Source organism: Coccidioides posadasii, chromosome 2 (assembly GCF_018416015.2).
Source record: "Coccidioides posadasii str. Silveira chromosome 2, complete sequence".
In the NCBI taxonomy this organism is placed as follows: Eukaryota; Fungi; Ascomycota; class Eurotiomycetes; order Onygenales; family Onygenaceae; genus Coccidioides; species Coccidioides posadasii.
Genome location: NC_089408.1, coordinates 540,012 through 552,524, shown reverse-complemented (window position 1 = coordinate 552,524; position 12,513 = coordinate 540,012). Strand labels below are relative to the sequence as shown.

The window sequence follows — 12,513 nt, the reverse complement described above, 5'->3', positions numbered from 1 at the left end:
AATTTGCATGATGGCGTCTTTCAATCGCCTGTCGTAAATTTTCTACGTGAGACACTGTCTCGGTGCTATGGTATCTACTTACATATTCGGCTCTGTGTTTTGAAGGAATATACCAATCGAGACATTCTTACTCCCCACGAACAACCCGTACCCGAATGGGCTCTCGTGGTCGCTGACAGGGCAGTTGCTTCAGTTCCTTTGCAATAATATCGACGGACACGTTATCGTCCCATCCTAGCCACCCTCGAACCCCCTTCTGATCAATCGACCCTACCAAGTCTATCCCAGTCTCTAGCATCGCTGATGCTACCGTCTTCACCACCGTCCTCGTCACCTCGCGACCCAGACAGGCCTTGGCTCCTGCGCCAAATGCCAAGGGAGGTGAGGGCTCTAGCTGCGATAGGAATCGGTCTGGGATGAATTGGCTCGCATTTTGATAGATTGAGGCATCTCGAGATGCGCTAACAAAGTACAGCCATGCGTCCCATCCTGCGGGGACGACCACCTGGTGTTGCAGAGCCGGATCCGTTGCACACTCGGTGAGAACCACGTCACGTTCAACGCGTCGCATCACCCCGATCACCGGCGGACTCATCCGCTCCGTCTCTAAGAGAATACTCCGAAGTAGGTCACTGTCCTCATGCGTTTTCCCATGAGCGTGTTTTCGGCGAACCATGGAAGCCAATGGAGGTTGGCTGGGAAAGAGAAAGAGGTTGAGCAGAGAAGCTGTCAGGAGCGAAGCCAAGGCTTTGATCGCGATAGAGCTAGTGAATAAGAGGGTGTTCCCTGCTAGCTCTTCACTGTTGAGGCCTCCATCGCTATCGCTTGGTTGGGCGAAGGGGCAGGTAGGATTACCATCCGCTGTCCGCGTCGTCATCATCTCTCCGAGGACAACCTGAAGCTTTTTCCTCGCTTCAATGCCCTTGCACCGCGGGGATCGCCAGAGTGGGGTATTGATGGAGACCGGGAAAAGCGAGAACTGTCCACGCATTAAGTCCTCCTGGAGAGAGATGATAGTGCGGTATTGGTCATCGCCAGGCGACAAGCCGAGGAATACGGCGCACAGAACTTTCCAGGAGAGATCTTTCATTTGTTCGTACAGGTCGACCGTGGAGCCATGTGACCAGGTAGTTAAATGGTCGACAACGGTGTCCCGTATAAGATTTGGGATTTGAGCGAATACCCGGGCGAAGTGCTCTTCCCAATGCAACTTGGCCTGTGAATGTCCTGGGAGGTCCAGCAGGAGCAGGTTTGGCAGCGGGAAAAAATCAGACATCAGTTCGCGATACGCAGGACCCACGGTAAATGTACTAGGGGTGATGGGATCGCCACCGTCACGGGCCACAGATCCAGGCTCCGTGGGGGATAATGATGCGCCATGCGTAGCCTGGAGAATGTCCCGACAGTGCCGGTACGAGGAGATGACGGCGACGTCGCGATTCAGGATCTTTGCGCGAACAATGGAAGGCAATGCATTCGATTGATCTCGAGTTTCATCTGCCGCCCCAGGTGCGGTGGACAGAAATAGCTCCGGCGATGCATGGAAGGACAGGCTCTGATTGATTGTTGATAGAAGTGTGGCTTTTCTACCAGAGCCAAATTTCGGAGGCTTCGCCTTTCCCATGGAGAGCTTCTCTCCCGCTCTGTATGGGTGTCCGTGTAAGCTGGAGGGGGATATCTGTTCTATAAGCAGAGGTAGTGAACTCACTCTGGAAGCGGCTTCTCAGAAGTGGGATGGTTTGGTTCACTGCAGTTCACACATTATTCATGAGAGTTGGTTTCGCTCGGAGGTTACTCTGTAACTTTAAGACCAATTTAGGTTACTCCGTTAAGGAGCATGCAATACCCAAACATGGATCATCCCGCCGTGAAGCCCCCAATGTCGCCACAGTGTAAATAATTCCCATGGCAGTGCTGAAGGTTTGCTGCACCAAGAGATAAGCCCGTTGAGTCAAACAGAAATGCAGAGGAATATTCTGTACTAGTATAAATACTTGTTAAACTGCAAACTCTCATCAAACAAGTTCCTGGACCTGCACATTGGATAATAGTATCCTGCTATTTGGCCTATCTCTACAATCAAAAACGTGTTCAACCTACTCATCTACTGATCGGGATGTCAGCTGGTACTCCCGACACTCCCTCAACCACCCTCTACATTATCTACAACGCCAAATCGAGCCTGCTGGGCAAGATCAATTATGTTTATCGCAAAAGCACCTGCCCAGATCCTGCTACGAAGCCGGCCTGCGCTGCGTGCGAACTCACGCATGGAGTCTCACTACGATTGGCCGAAAGCGCGGAATGGAAGGCCACCAAAGCGCGTATCCTCCATGCGACCATTATGCAACTTCACACCGATGAACTCCCACCGGCGCTGGCGGACTGGATACGACAGGCCAAAGTGCAGACGCCAGCGGTTGTAGTCCAACCAGACGTCGCTTCCACGGACTTCCAGGTGCTGTTGACGTCGGAAGACCTGGCTCGGGTGCGTCTCGACCACGGGGCGTTTCTCCGATTACTTCAAAGTCGAGCGAGTGAAGCCGGGGTTCAAGGAATCGAAGTGGCCGCCCCACCGTCCGATCTATAACTATGTACATATGTATATACTTCGCATGGAGTCCTCAGCTAGCGGTTATGGAATCATTTAGGGCTGCAACATGGGAACTGAGAGTGTGGGCGGTAGGAAGGTTGTCCTTGCGGAGCGCTAGTTAGTGCGGAGCAGTAATAATTAGTCAACTCCATATTCATACTCCGTGTGGGCTTGTTAGTTTAGTTAACTCCCCCGGAGACTTGGCTGGAATGTTGCTTTGTTCCTCGAGATGGCGCCGGGTTAGGTTAAAGATCGGCTGCGTCCCTGGCTATGCAAGGGGGCCCCAGAACGCCTAATGGTCCCCAAAGCTCAAGCTAAACTTTTGGTCGTTTCAGCCAAACTTACTGATGATTCCTTGATCTTTTGCCCTGAGCTACTTGATACCTAACTTATTGTAACCTCTGAACCACAGCTTCTCGGTGTAGATCTTCCCCCGCGTTTCTTTATTTTTGGCTTTGAGCTTGATTTTCTAAACTTCCTCTCTGGTGACTTGCGGGATGCGCGAACGCTTCATCTGCCATGATAGGGTGACTGGATAGAGCATGCGACTCAGCACAAATTGAGGCTCCAACAGCATGACTTTGGGAAACTGGCTTCGATTGAGTCCTGTTAGGATCCGTGCTGAGGTTTGTCGAGCAACCTCATGCTCAAGGCCATCCCTTCGAACCGCATCCACCGGCCTCCCACCGCGTCGTCGGCTCAGATTTGAACCAGCCAAGATTCCTACCTTTGCGGACTGGCTCTCTAAGGAGGAAAAAGAAATTCAAGACGCGAATCGGAAACGACGTGACAAAGTGCGCGCCCTTTTCTCGGAGTTGCTACACGGTGTACATGCATTCAATCAACGGCGCTGATCAGTTGGTTTTTTTACAACAGGACCTGCGATGGGCTTCAGACCGCATTCCCAAATTCCATACTGTGATGGAATCCCACCAGCAATGGCCTTTATTACGAGGTCAGACATTTCCCCTCCCCTCCGATCTCGGTAGCCCCTTCGTACGACCCTCTAAGTGAGTCCTCGCTGCTCACATCATAAACAATTATAGACACCCCATCGGTTCTACAAATCAATGTTGGGAAACTCTGCAACCTCCACTGCCGTCACTGTCATGTGGAGGCGGGCCCAACCAAGACCAAGGAGAACATGAGCCTAGAGGTCCGTGACCTTTGTCCAGAGGTTCGAACGAGCTGACTTAGCAAGCAAAAAAGACGATTGAACGGTGCCTTGAGGTCCTTGCAATGAGGTGAGTAGCCATTTGCGGGATACGGCGCCAGAGCTGGAGGAATTGACTGCGGATGATTTACTCCTCCGAAGCCCATGTATCACAACGGTCGATATCACTGGGGGAGCCCCTGAGCTGAACCCCTATTTTCAAACCCTTGTTCGAGAGGTAAGTGACCTTCTACCTTTCAAGTACATTATTGAAAGGGGCAGTGCTAATACTCTCCCAGGCAAGAAAAATGGGCAAGACAGTCATTGATCGCTGCAATCTTGTCGTCCTTTGGGAACGGGGCCAGGAAGGCCTTGTAAACTTTCTCGCGGAACAAAAGGTGAACATCGTTGCTTCTTTGCCCTGCTACACGGAGCGACCCACAGACCGACAACGAGGAAAACTGGTATATAATGATAGGTTAGTCTGTTCGCCGATCCACAAATGCTGAGCCTCCTATATCTCGAGCTAAATGATCCGCCCTCGGTTTTATAAATATGTAGCATTCTCGCGCTCAAAGCTCTCAATGAACGTGGCTTTGGTAGGCCTTCCCCGCCAGCTGGCTCATCGCAGGACGGTTTGAGATTAGATCTTGTTTACAATCCTGCCGATCACTCTCTTCCTCCATCACAGAGCAACCTTGAAGCCGAGTATCGGGAACGTCTATGGGAAGATCATCAAATCACGTTTACCTCTCTTTACACCTTAGCGAATATGCCCATCCGACGCTTCGCCGATACGCTTCTCCGCACCGGGAATTATGAACCATACATGGAGTTGTTGGCCAACGCCTTCAACCCTCAAACTGTGGATGGACTCATGTGTCGCCACACGGTGAACGTAGGTTGGGATGGTAAGCTTTATGACTGCGACTTTAACGGTGCCCTGGAAATGGGAACTAGGATTGGTGGCCGTTCTCACTTGGATATCTGGGAAATCGGTGAGTATCTTATGCCTCTCTGTGCCATGTTGGATATTTATGAGAACTAATCAATATAGACAATCTGGAGGACCTTCGTGATAAAACTATTCGCACTGGGTTGCATTGCTTTGGATGCACGGCCGGCGCTGGCTCGAGCTGTGGGGGCTCGTTGGTCTGAGCTAAATTCTTCTCTGTCCTACTCTTTGATGGCGGTGGAAAGTTGTCGTGATTATAATGAATCATTGGGCCATATATATATTGTTAGGATATACTTTTTTTTGGACTTCCTCGAGCGAACCTATTTGCTTGTTGGGACGATTTGGTGGTATTATACACCACGATAACATGAATGAAATGTCAAGAAAAGTAAAAAATGACTGCTCCATACTTCATCTCTTTTTCTCCTTTCACTAGCTTTACATGTTACTTTCCAGATATGCAATAGTTCGGGGATACTCTCGCTTTCTCCCATCACGCTTCATCCACAGCTCTTCCAGATCAGCAGGGTCATCGACATCCCCTAAAACTTCGCCAACCACACAAGATAGGCCCGCTTCCCGTAGTCTTTCAATCTGCACCGCGCCAGTCCGCTCACAAGACCAGGGAATATTCCTGAACACACGCTCTGCGTCACATCCCAAAGGTACCGTGAGCAGGGCGTACCCACCATCCCGGGCGGGATACATATGCGCCACCTTGGGAGTCGAGGAGATACAAGCCATAGAGGACTCCACCAGAGTAGGCGTAAGATCAAAGCAGTCCATTCCAATAAAGGTCACCGATTGCTCGGCAAGTGAGGCCACCGTTGTCTTCAGCCGATTTCGGAGGTGGATGAGTGCATCGCTTAGTCGGGCCCCCAGATCTGGATGGTCGGGCTGCGGGTGGATGGACCAGGAGGAATCGAGAGATTCTTGACGTAGAAGATGGAGAATCTCCTCGTGGGCTGTGGTGGGCGTGTAAAAAAATGTCTTTTGGCATGCATTGGGATTGGTCGAGAAGAGGTGTAAGATGTCTATCAGGGCGGCCTGGGCAAAGGTGCTTGCTCCTTCTGCGCCCAGACGGGGGATGAGACGTGTCTTGCATTTTCCAGGAGATGGAAGACGGGCAAAGAGAGCAAGATGGCGACGGGGGGGGTCCATCACAAATGCTAGGAATGGTGAAGGTGACAAATGAACAGAAGTGGAGAGCCGCTTGAGATGGAGTGATTAAATTGTTCGTATTTAACGTATCTGTACCATGTTGCATCTATGTTTACAGCTAACTCTCTATTACCAGATCCATCTACGGGGGAGTAAATATGGTGAAATCTATGCGGAAATGTCACAAAATGTGCACACATTCCCCAATGCATCCCTATAAACACTTATTGGCTGTTAACTCGGATCAACTCCATAGTACCACCGGTAGATTGTTCTTGGAGAAACACCGCACACCCATGCAGTCATAATAAGTTGATTCAAAATTGTGTTGCGAAGGACACCTTTCTGCTTCCATCGTCGCGGACTCGTCTGCACCGCAATTGGCAACACCCTCACTGTCCCATCTTTCACCCTGGTACGAATTCGCCTTAATAGCTCAACGTCCTCCATGATCGGAACATTCGGAAATCCTCCAACGGCATCAAACGTTTGTCGCGTCAGAAAGTAGGCCTGATCGCCATACGGCCAGCCGCCCCGCCGAGCACGCAGATTGGCGCCCCATAGCATTATCCGCAGCGGCGTGGAGATGGGTGGTGGTAGGGAGAGGGAAAAGGTTGCCAGGGCCGGTGGTTTTGGGGAAGAGAGAGTCGAGAGAATGGCCGCATCCCATCCCTGAGGGAGGAGAGTATCTGCGTGGAGGAATAAGTAGACCGCGGCATGGGGCGCCACGGTGGCCACGTATGTAGCACCGTAATTTTGCTGTGCGCCCCGGGATGGAGGTGCAGTATAGCGCCGCACATGCAGTGTGGGATGAGCGGCCATCATCACACGCAGCTGGACTGGTATCTCATTGCTGGTATCGCGACCTGCATGGACCACTACCACTGTGGGTTCCTTGCGGCCCTCATTCTTCAGGACAAATGTGTCGAAGAGCCGGGAAATCGTTTGAAATAGGAGAGACTCGTCCAGCGAGGGGATGACTATGGCAATCGGGTGATCGACAGGGTGCTCATGATTATCCGTCAAAGGGGAGACGGTGAAGGACGGAGCGGGTTGGTGACGATGGTAGAAATATCGAAATAGGATGATGGCCAGAATGGATGTCACAATCCAAGTGGACGTGGAGGACAACATGCTCGACAGCAGCCCTTGGAGTTTGCGGCCTTTTCCCTTGCCTTGTTCCTGTAGGAACAACTCACTAAGATGTTAGTTATCCATGTGGACAAACTACATATTGAAACTACTAGCCAAGGGAGCAATTCCTGGAGTCAAACATCTTAGAGCATGAGACGCAGAGGAGACGTGACTCCAGCAAACTTCACAAGAATGAATTGATGAGGAATCAAATTGAATTTCCTATTCCGGTAAGCCGGGACGTCGAGAAGGGGACTTGAGAGCGCTGCAGCCACCAACACGGCAATACATAGTGTGTGTCGGTAGGGTACTATTCCGAATATAGTTAGTTTAGGTGAGTAAGAAGGCCTGTTAGTCATCGAAAGACTCGGCCACAGGAGTGGCTTGAAGCCTACTGGAGCAAGCCGTGAGCGTCGTACAGCACTTTCTGATGGCCAGGTCGATGATACTCCCAGTGACGCCGACAAGCTTCCCAGTCCCATTATCCGTCCCTTGAACTGGTTAGTTATTACCACTGGCTCGACATCCTCTTCATCACCGGTTGCGGAGGGGATATTCCCTCTCCCTCAAAACCGTATCCGCCCTCCTCCGATGGGTCTTTCCCCGTACACGACAGAAGGTATGGGCGAGGTATCTTGACTTCCAACATGATACCCTACCCCATGTAAAGCACCGTGTCCATTCGCGCATTTACCGAGCGATTATCGAGAGGCAGAACCGAAGGCGGCTCCGCCCAAAAGAGCCGAAAGTTAAGACGACCCACCAACGGGGATTGGGCAGGCCGGCCAGCTGGTCTTTGCACGTTGCGGACGGTGGTAAAGGCCGTGTAAAGGATGCCGTGATACCAAACACCGGCGGTCCGAATACATTTGCAGAAATGGAGGCAAGAGGCGAAAGTTGGAGTCTCGAAGCCGTAGACGAAGGCCGAGAGCGAGGATCCCGGAGGAGAAAGGTCTTCGGCTATCTTAGAGCTGCAAATGAGCTTCGCCAGGCTTACTCCGCTCAGTGGTCACAAAGATCTCAAGGTACTCAAGGCTCGTCCCGTGACGTTCAAGATGATTTCCCGGGATTTGAGATGGCAAGATCCGCGGATGAGGAAATGGTCCTCTTTCCAAGCTACGGAAAGAGGCATGTCAAAAGCGAGACGCGGAATGGCAACGAGAATGATCACGATGGGCTAGACTCGTTTGATGATGATAATACTGATCGGGCGCAGTCTCAAGGGATCGAGTACTGGGAAAGCATTTGGCACAGATATGAGGCTGATAACGCAATCGTCGATGTTGATGTTCGGGGTTGGATTTTTTCACCTCAGAAAGAGCCAATGTCCCGTAAAAACCGGCTTTTAATTACTCTCGCGAGGAAAATCAGTGGCATTCCTGCACCAAATCAAACACTTGCTACTGACGGTCATACTTTCAGCCAAGCCGACAGTTCGCTTGAAAACCAAGCGGAGTCGATTGTCAGGAAGCAAACTGACAGTAGCGATAACGGTCAGCCGCTGGGGTTGACCCAAGACGAAATTGCTGCTGCCAATGCCCAGCTAATGGATCGGCTCAGGCCGTTTCTCACGAACCCGGCGGTTGGGATACCTGCGACAATCTTCTTTTTTAACGACATCAAAAGTGAATCGAGAACTGTGCTGACAAACGAGGGAGGTCATTTTGCCGCTAGAGCCTCCTTGGATTTCGTTCCTAGTCATATCAGGGTACTCGCCTCGGAAAACCTATCTGCTACGGAAGAGGTCAAAATCATCGAGCAAAATGGAGTAAGCATAATTAGCGATATCGATGATACGGTAAAGCATTCTGCGATCATTAGCGGCGCGAAAGAGATGTTTCGGAATACTTTCGTGCGTGACCTCGCTGATCTTTCTGTTCCCGGGGTCAAGGAGTGGTATTCACAGATGGCGCGCATGGGAGTTGACATACATTATGTTTCAAACTCCCCATGGCAGCTATATCCTCTCCTGAAAAACTACTTCAGTCTGGTTGGCCTCCCGCCCGGCTCCATTCACTTAAAGCAATACTCTGGTATGCTCCAAGGCATTTTCGAACCCACAGCAGACCGAAAACGACCCACCTTGGAAAGAATTATTCAAGATTTCCCCGGCCGGCAGTTCATTCTTGTGGGTGACAGTGGTGAGGCGGATCTTGAAATTTACACGGATCTTGTCCTCGCCAATCCTGGCAGTATTCTTGGTATCTTTATTCGTGATGTGACAACTCCGGGCCCAAATAATTTTTTCGATAAGTCTATATCGCACCTTGAAAAGCCACTGCCACGGAGGACCACCTGGGATGAAACATTGGATTCAGAAAAACGTAGACCACCTCTACCACCAAGGAAGCCTCAACAAGTTCAAGCAAGTTCTGATGAAGCGATGATTGGCAATCTGATTGAGCTTGAATCAGATGAAGATACATATCCTCTAGATATTATGTCCCGAAAACTTTCCAACACTAAATCAGCACCACCCACACCTCCTGCTAAACCTTCGAAACTTCGTGGCGAATCGGTTGAAACAACAGGCTCCCAAGAGCCAGAGTTCTTGACTGTTATAAGAAGGAAGCCTGTTCCACCACCACCTGTCAAACCCAGTGCTTTGTCAGTTGGCAAAGGCTTTAGCGAACCGAACTCTCGGACCTCATCTTCCAGCAACGTCTCGACCTCAAATCCACCTCGCGCAAAGGAATTACCGCCAGTTCCCCCACCTCGAAGAAGTGGAACAAGTTCCTCCATAAAACAACAATCAGAACCCCCCAAGCCTTTGCCAGAGAATAGTGGCACACAGCACTTCGTACCGCCAATGTCACTATCGGACAGACCGTTCAACACCCCATATGCTTCATCGCCCTCGCCCATACACCCCACATCTCGAACAAGCACTCCACAGTCTTTGTCGTCGTCTGATATACCGACCCCGAATAAGCGAGAAGAGGCATGGCGTCGTCGCTGGGCGCGTGCAAGAGAGATTCTTGATCGTCGAGGAGTGATGTTGCAAAGTTGGAGGGTTGGGGATGATGTACAAGACGTTTGCGTTCGCCTTGTTAAGCAGGCACAGCCGAACATGAATAAAGAAGACGTGATGACAAGATAATGTAATGGTATATATCTTGATCTCTTCATTGGCTTATGAAAAAGTTTATAACCCCTTAGCATGCAGGGTTTGAGTTGAAGTCGTTTTGTATACGGAGTACACGTACGGAGAATATAGTCTATATTTTACGGCTCTAGAGAATTCTACAATCATAGAGTATTGAACTGCAAGCTCTTAGATTTACAAGTCAGCATAATAACTTGGTAGGTTGATTGAATAATACGTCCTTGTGCAAGCCAGTGAAATTGGGATATCCATTTCCATGGAAGCCATGCGGATCAACTGTGAATTGAAAGGCTAACGGCTCCCCACCTTTTGGTGGGAATGACTTCCCCTTGAGTGCTGTGTCACCCCGCACCTCCGTTTCGATTGCTGCCCGTGGCCGTTGTCATCTGGAGGGAGTGGATTATTCCCTGCAGGCCGAGGGCTGGTACTTCAGCTGCCGTCGACCAGCCCCCGAGAACGCAACGGATGTCCGTCCCACTTAAAACAATCAGCAAATCACGTGGTATTACTCCGTCTGGAGTTACTTGGGCTCTGCAAAGTAACCACGCCAAGAACTCCAGACAGTGCCCAAACGTCATTGGCATCGATGCACCTCTCGGAGCATCTCCTAGACTCGCGGGTTTCGCTTCATCTGGCTAATAACAAACAGCCTCACCGGCAGTCCAGCATGTCTCCAACACCGTCCGACTCTCCTCATGGAGCTACAGATTCAGCACTCAATTCATCCAATGTTCTGACCCTTGCCGCCTCGTGCCTTGACAAGGATGCACCGAACCTGAATACCGCGTGGGAGGCGATTGCGCTCGTGGGCCATGCGTGCATGGTTGCTGTTGATTTCAGATTAATCGGTCTCGGAGAAGATCGAAGAGTAGGTATGTTGTCGAGACGATTCTCATATCCTTATTCCTCAGGGTTCCCACTCAGCGCGATAATTGAGAGAACTAATATGTTTCGTTGTTATGACTAGAGCAAAATGCCCCCACGGCCGTGCTTCCCAAGGAGTGGAATCAGACGAAAATTTACTCATTCCAATACGCGCATAGCCGATCTTCCATGCAATTCATTCTGAAGGTTATACAACTCGGAAATAACGCCGTTGTTTCTGCCATCGCTCTCGGCGACGACAGAACAGCTTCCTTCGACATCTTTGTTCGTGATTATGTTTCCCTATCATCTCTACCTATCTCTCCATCTTCGGATCTTTCGGATACCCTAAATCGCGTTTTTATCTCCCCTGAACGTTTGAAGGACCTCATTTCACTCTTCCGAATAAACGTTATTCAGAAACTCGCCCCAGGCCTACAGAAAGAGGGATACGAAGATACTTCCCAAGGCGCAGGCGGCGCTTCCCGGCGTCGCCAGGAAGAAGTTGAAGATCGAAGACCGCCGCGAGATCCGTTGCGGGATGATCGATTTCCTCCCCCCGTCCAGCCACACCCTTTCCACGATCCACTCGCCGCTCCGCCCCGCCGTCCCCTTCCCGCCGGCGATTTTCCACCTCCGGGCTTTGAAGATGAATACGAGATCAATGTCCCACCTCGAGGATACAATCCGTATGGTGGCGAACGTCGGCCCTTGAACATTGGCGACCGAGATTTGTATCCTCCCGGCCTGGGTCCGCATGATCCGCTCCGGCCACACTTAGGGCCATCGGGAGGTGGTGGTGGGATGCACCCGACGTTTGATGATCCTATATTTGGCGGGACTGGCGGGCAAGGTGGGCCGTTTGATCCGCAAGTTCCGCCAGGCGCCAGATATGATCCTGTAGGCCCAGGAGACGGGAGACCTTTTGGGCGTGGAGCAGGCCGGGGAGGAGGTGCGGGGCCCGGAGCAGGCGGGTTTGGTGGACTTGGTAGGTTTGGAGGAGGCTTTGGGGGAGATATAATCTGATATTAATGACTTATGCTTTGCATGGATTCAATGAAGCTTACGACATGAAAGTTAATGTTTTTGCATAGGGAGTAATTTGCATTGGGATGAGGATATGGCAGGGCCAAATTGCATATGGCAAGGAAGCATACTTGAAATAGTTTCAAATATGACAATCCTCTACTCCATATAAAGCAATATTTCCTTTGAACCGAGCTATTCGTTCAAGGTAACTTGTATAATACAGAGACGTGTCGCACGCTTGAATTGTATCCCCGAAGGGATCTTTGCATGTAAACAACGTCTGCAGTCATTCGTTAGCGCTAATTATACCCATGAATCTCGTGGGAGCTAGATATAATCCCGCACAGCTGGCTCCGACCTTCATCTATGCTCTGCCCTGGAGAAAACATGGGGTCGGACCATAAAAGATCCGGGCCGAAGCTACTAGCCCTGTCCATAGTTTCCGGGCACCTGCATGTGGGGTCGATCCAGCCATCAACATTCGGGGGAGCACACGGCACCACCCGGTGTCCTCA

At 50.8% G+C, this 12,513-nt stretch overlaps 6 protein-coding genes across 6 annotated transcripts; 4 read left to right on the top strand and 2 right to left on the bottom strand.

Annotated features, from left to right (window-relative positions):
• Positions 1-127: 127 nt before the first annotated feature.
• D8B26_002675 (uncharacterized protein) lies at positions 128-1,624 on the bottom strand (the record flags this gene model as incomplete). The annotated part of the gene is made up of 1 exon (XM_003069144.2): positions 128-1,624. One exon carries the CDS (start codon positions 1,622-1,624, stop codon positions 128-130), a length of 1,497 nt encoding a protein of 498 aa, XP_003069190.2.
• Positions 1,625-2,116: 492 nt separating this feature from the next.
• Positions 2,117-2,763, top strand: D8B26_002674 (uncharacterized protein; the record flags this gene model as incomplete). Its single annotated transcript, XM_066123916.1, has 1 exon — positions 2,117-2,763. One exon carries the CDS (start codon positions 2,117-2,119, stop codon positions 2,588-2,590), a length of 474 nt encoding a protein of 157 aa, XP_065979991.1. The 3' UTR covers positions 2,591-2,763.
• Positions 2,764-3,040: 277 nt separating this feature from the next.
• On the top strand, positions 3,041-5,872 carry D8B26_002673 (uncharacterized protein). Its single transcript, XM_003069143.2, has 8 exons — positions 3,041-3,387; positions 3,470-3,548; positions 3,640-3,749; positions 3,803-3,837; positions 3,909-3,984; positions 4,046-4,224; positions 4,308-4,744; positions 4,804-5,872. Exons 1-8 carry the CDS (start codon positions 3,169-3,171, stop codon positions 4,902-4,904), a joined length of 1,236 nt encoding a protein of 411 aa, XP_003069189.2. The 5' UTR covers positions 3,041-3,168; the 3' UTR covers positions 4,905-5,872.
• D8B26_002672 (uncharacterized protein) lies at positions 5,104-7,064 on the bottom strand. The gene is made up of 2 exons (XM_003069142.2): positions 6,105-7,064; positions 5,104-5,873 (listed from the first exon to the last, which is right to left on the bottom strand). The coding sequence occupies exons 1-2, from the start codon at positions 6,997-6,999 to the stop codon at positions 5,143-5,145; spliced, it is 1,626 nt and encodes a 541-aa protein (XP_003069188.2). The 5' UTR covers positions 7,000-7,064; the 3' UTR covers positions 5,104-5,142.
• Positions 7,065-7,876: 812 nt separating this feature from the next.
• On the top strand, positions 7,877-10,099 carry D8B26_002671 (uncharacterized protein; the record flags this gene model as incomplete). Its single annotated transcript, XM_003069141.2, has 1 exon — positions 7,877-10,099. One exon carries the CDS (start codon positions 7,877-7,879, stop codon positions 10,097-10,099), a length of 2,223 nt encoding a protein of 740 aa, XP_003069187.2.
• Positions 10,100-10,719: 620 nt separating this feature from the next.
• Positions 10,720-12,156, top strand: D8B26_002670 (uncharacterized protein). The gene is made up of 2 exons (XM_003069140.2): positions 10,720-10,977; positions 11,073-12,156. Exons 1-2 carry the CDS (start codon positions 10,773-10,775, stop codon positions 11,993-11,995), a joined length of 1,128 nt encoding a protein of 375 aa, XP_003069186.2. The 5' UTR covers positions 10,720-10,772; the 3' UTR covers positions 11,996-12,156.
• The last annotated feature ends 357 nt before the right edge of the window (positions 12,157-12,513 follow it).

Bases quoted from the DNA above. Each gene is read 5' to 3' on its own strand.
- D8B26_002672 (XM_003069142.2), bottom strand. From the start codon at position 6,999: ATGTTGTCCTCCACGTCCACTTGGATTGTGACATCCATTCTGGCCATC. The intron at 5,874-6,104 runs GTTAACAGCCAA...CACCATTCCTAG, and splicing joins GTACTATGGAGTTGATCCGA to CATTTGTGATGGACCCCCCC.
- D8B26_002673 (XM_003069143.2), top strand. From the start codon at position 3,169: ATGACTTTGGGAAACTGGCTTCGATTGAGTCCTGTTAGGATCCGTGCT. The intron at 3,549-3,639 runs GTCAGACATTTC...AAACAATTATAG, and splicing joins GCAATGGCCTTTATTACGAG to ACACCCCATCGGTTCTACAA. The intron at 3,750-3,802 runs GTCCGTGACCTT...CAAGCAAAAAAG, and splicing joins AGGAGAACATGAGCCTAGAG to ACGATTGAACGGTGCCTTGA.
- D8B26_002670 (XM_003069140.2), top strand. From the start codon at position 10,773: ATGTCTCCAACACCGTCCGACTCTCCTCATGGAGCTACAGATTCAGCA. The intron at 10,978-11,072 runs GTATGTTGTCGA...TGTTATGACTAG, and splicing joins CGGAGAAGATCGAAGAGTAG to AGCAAAATGCCCCCACGGCC.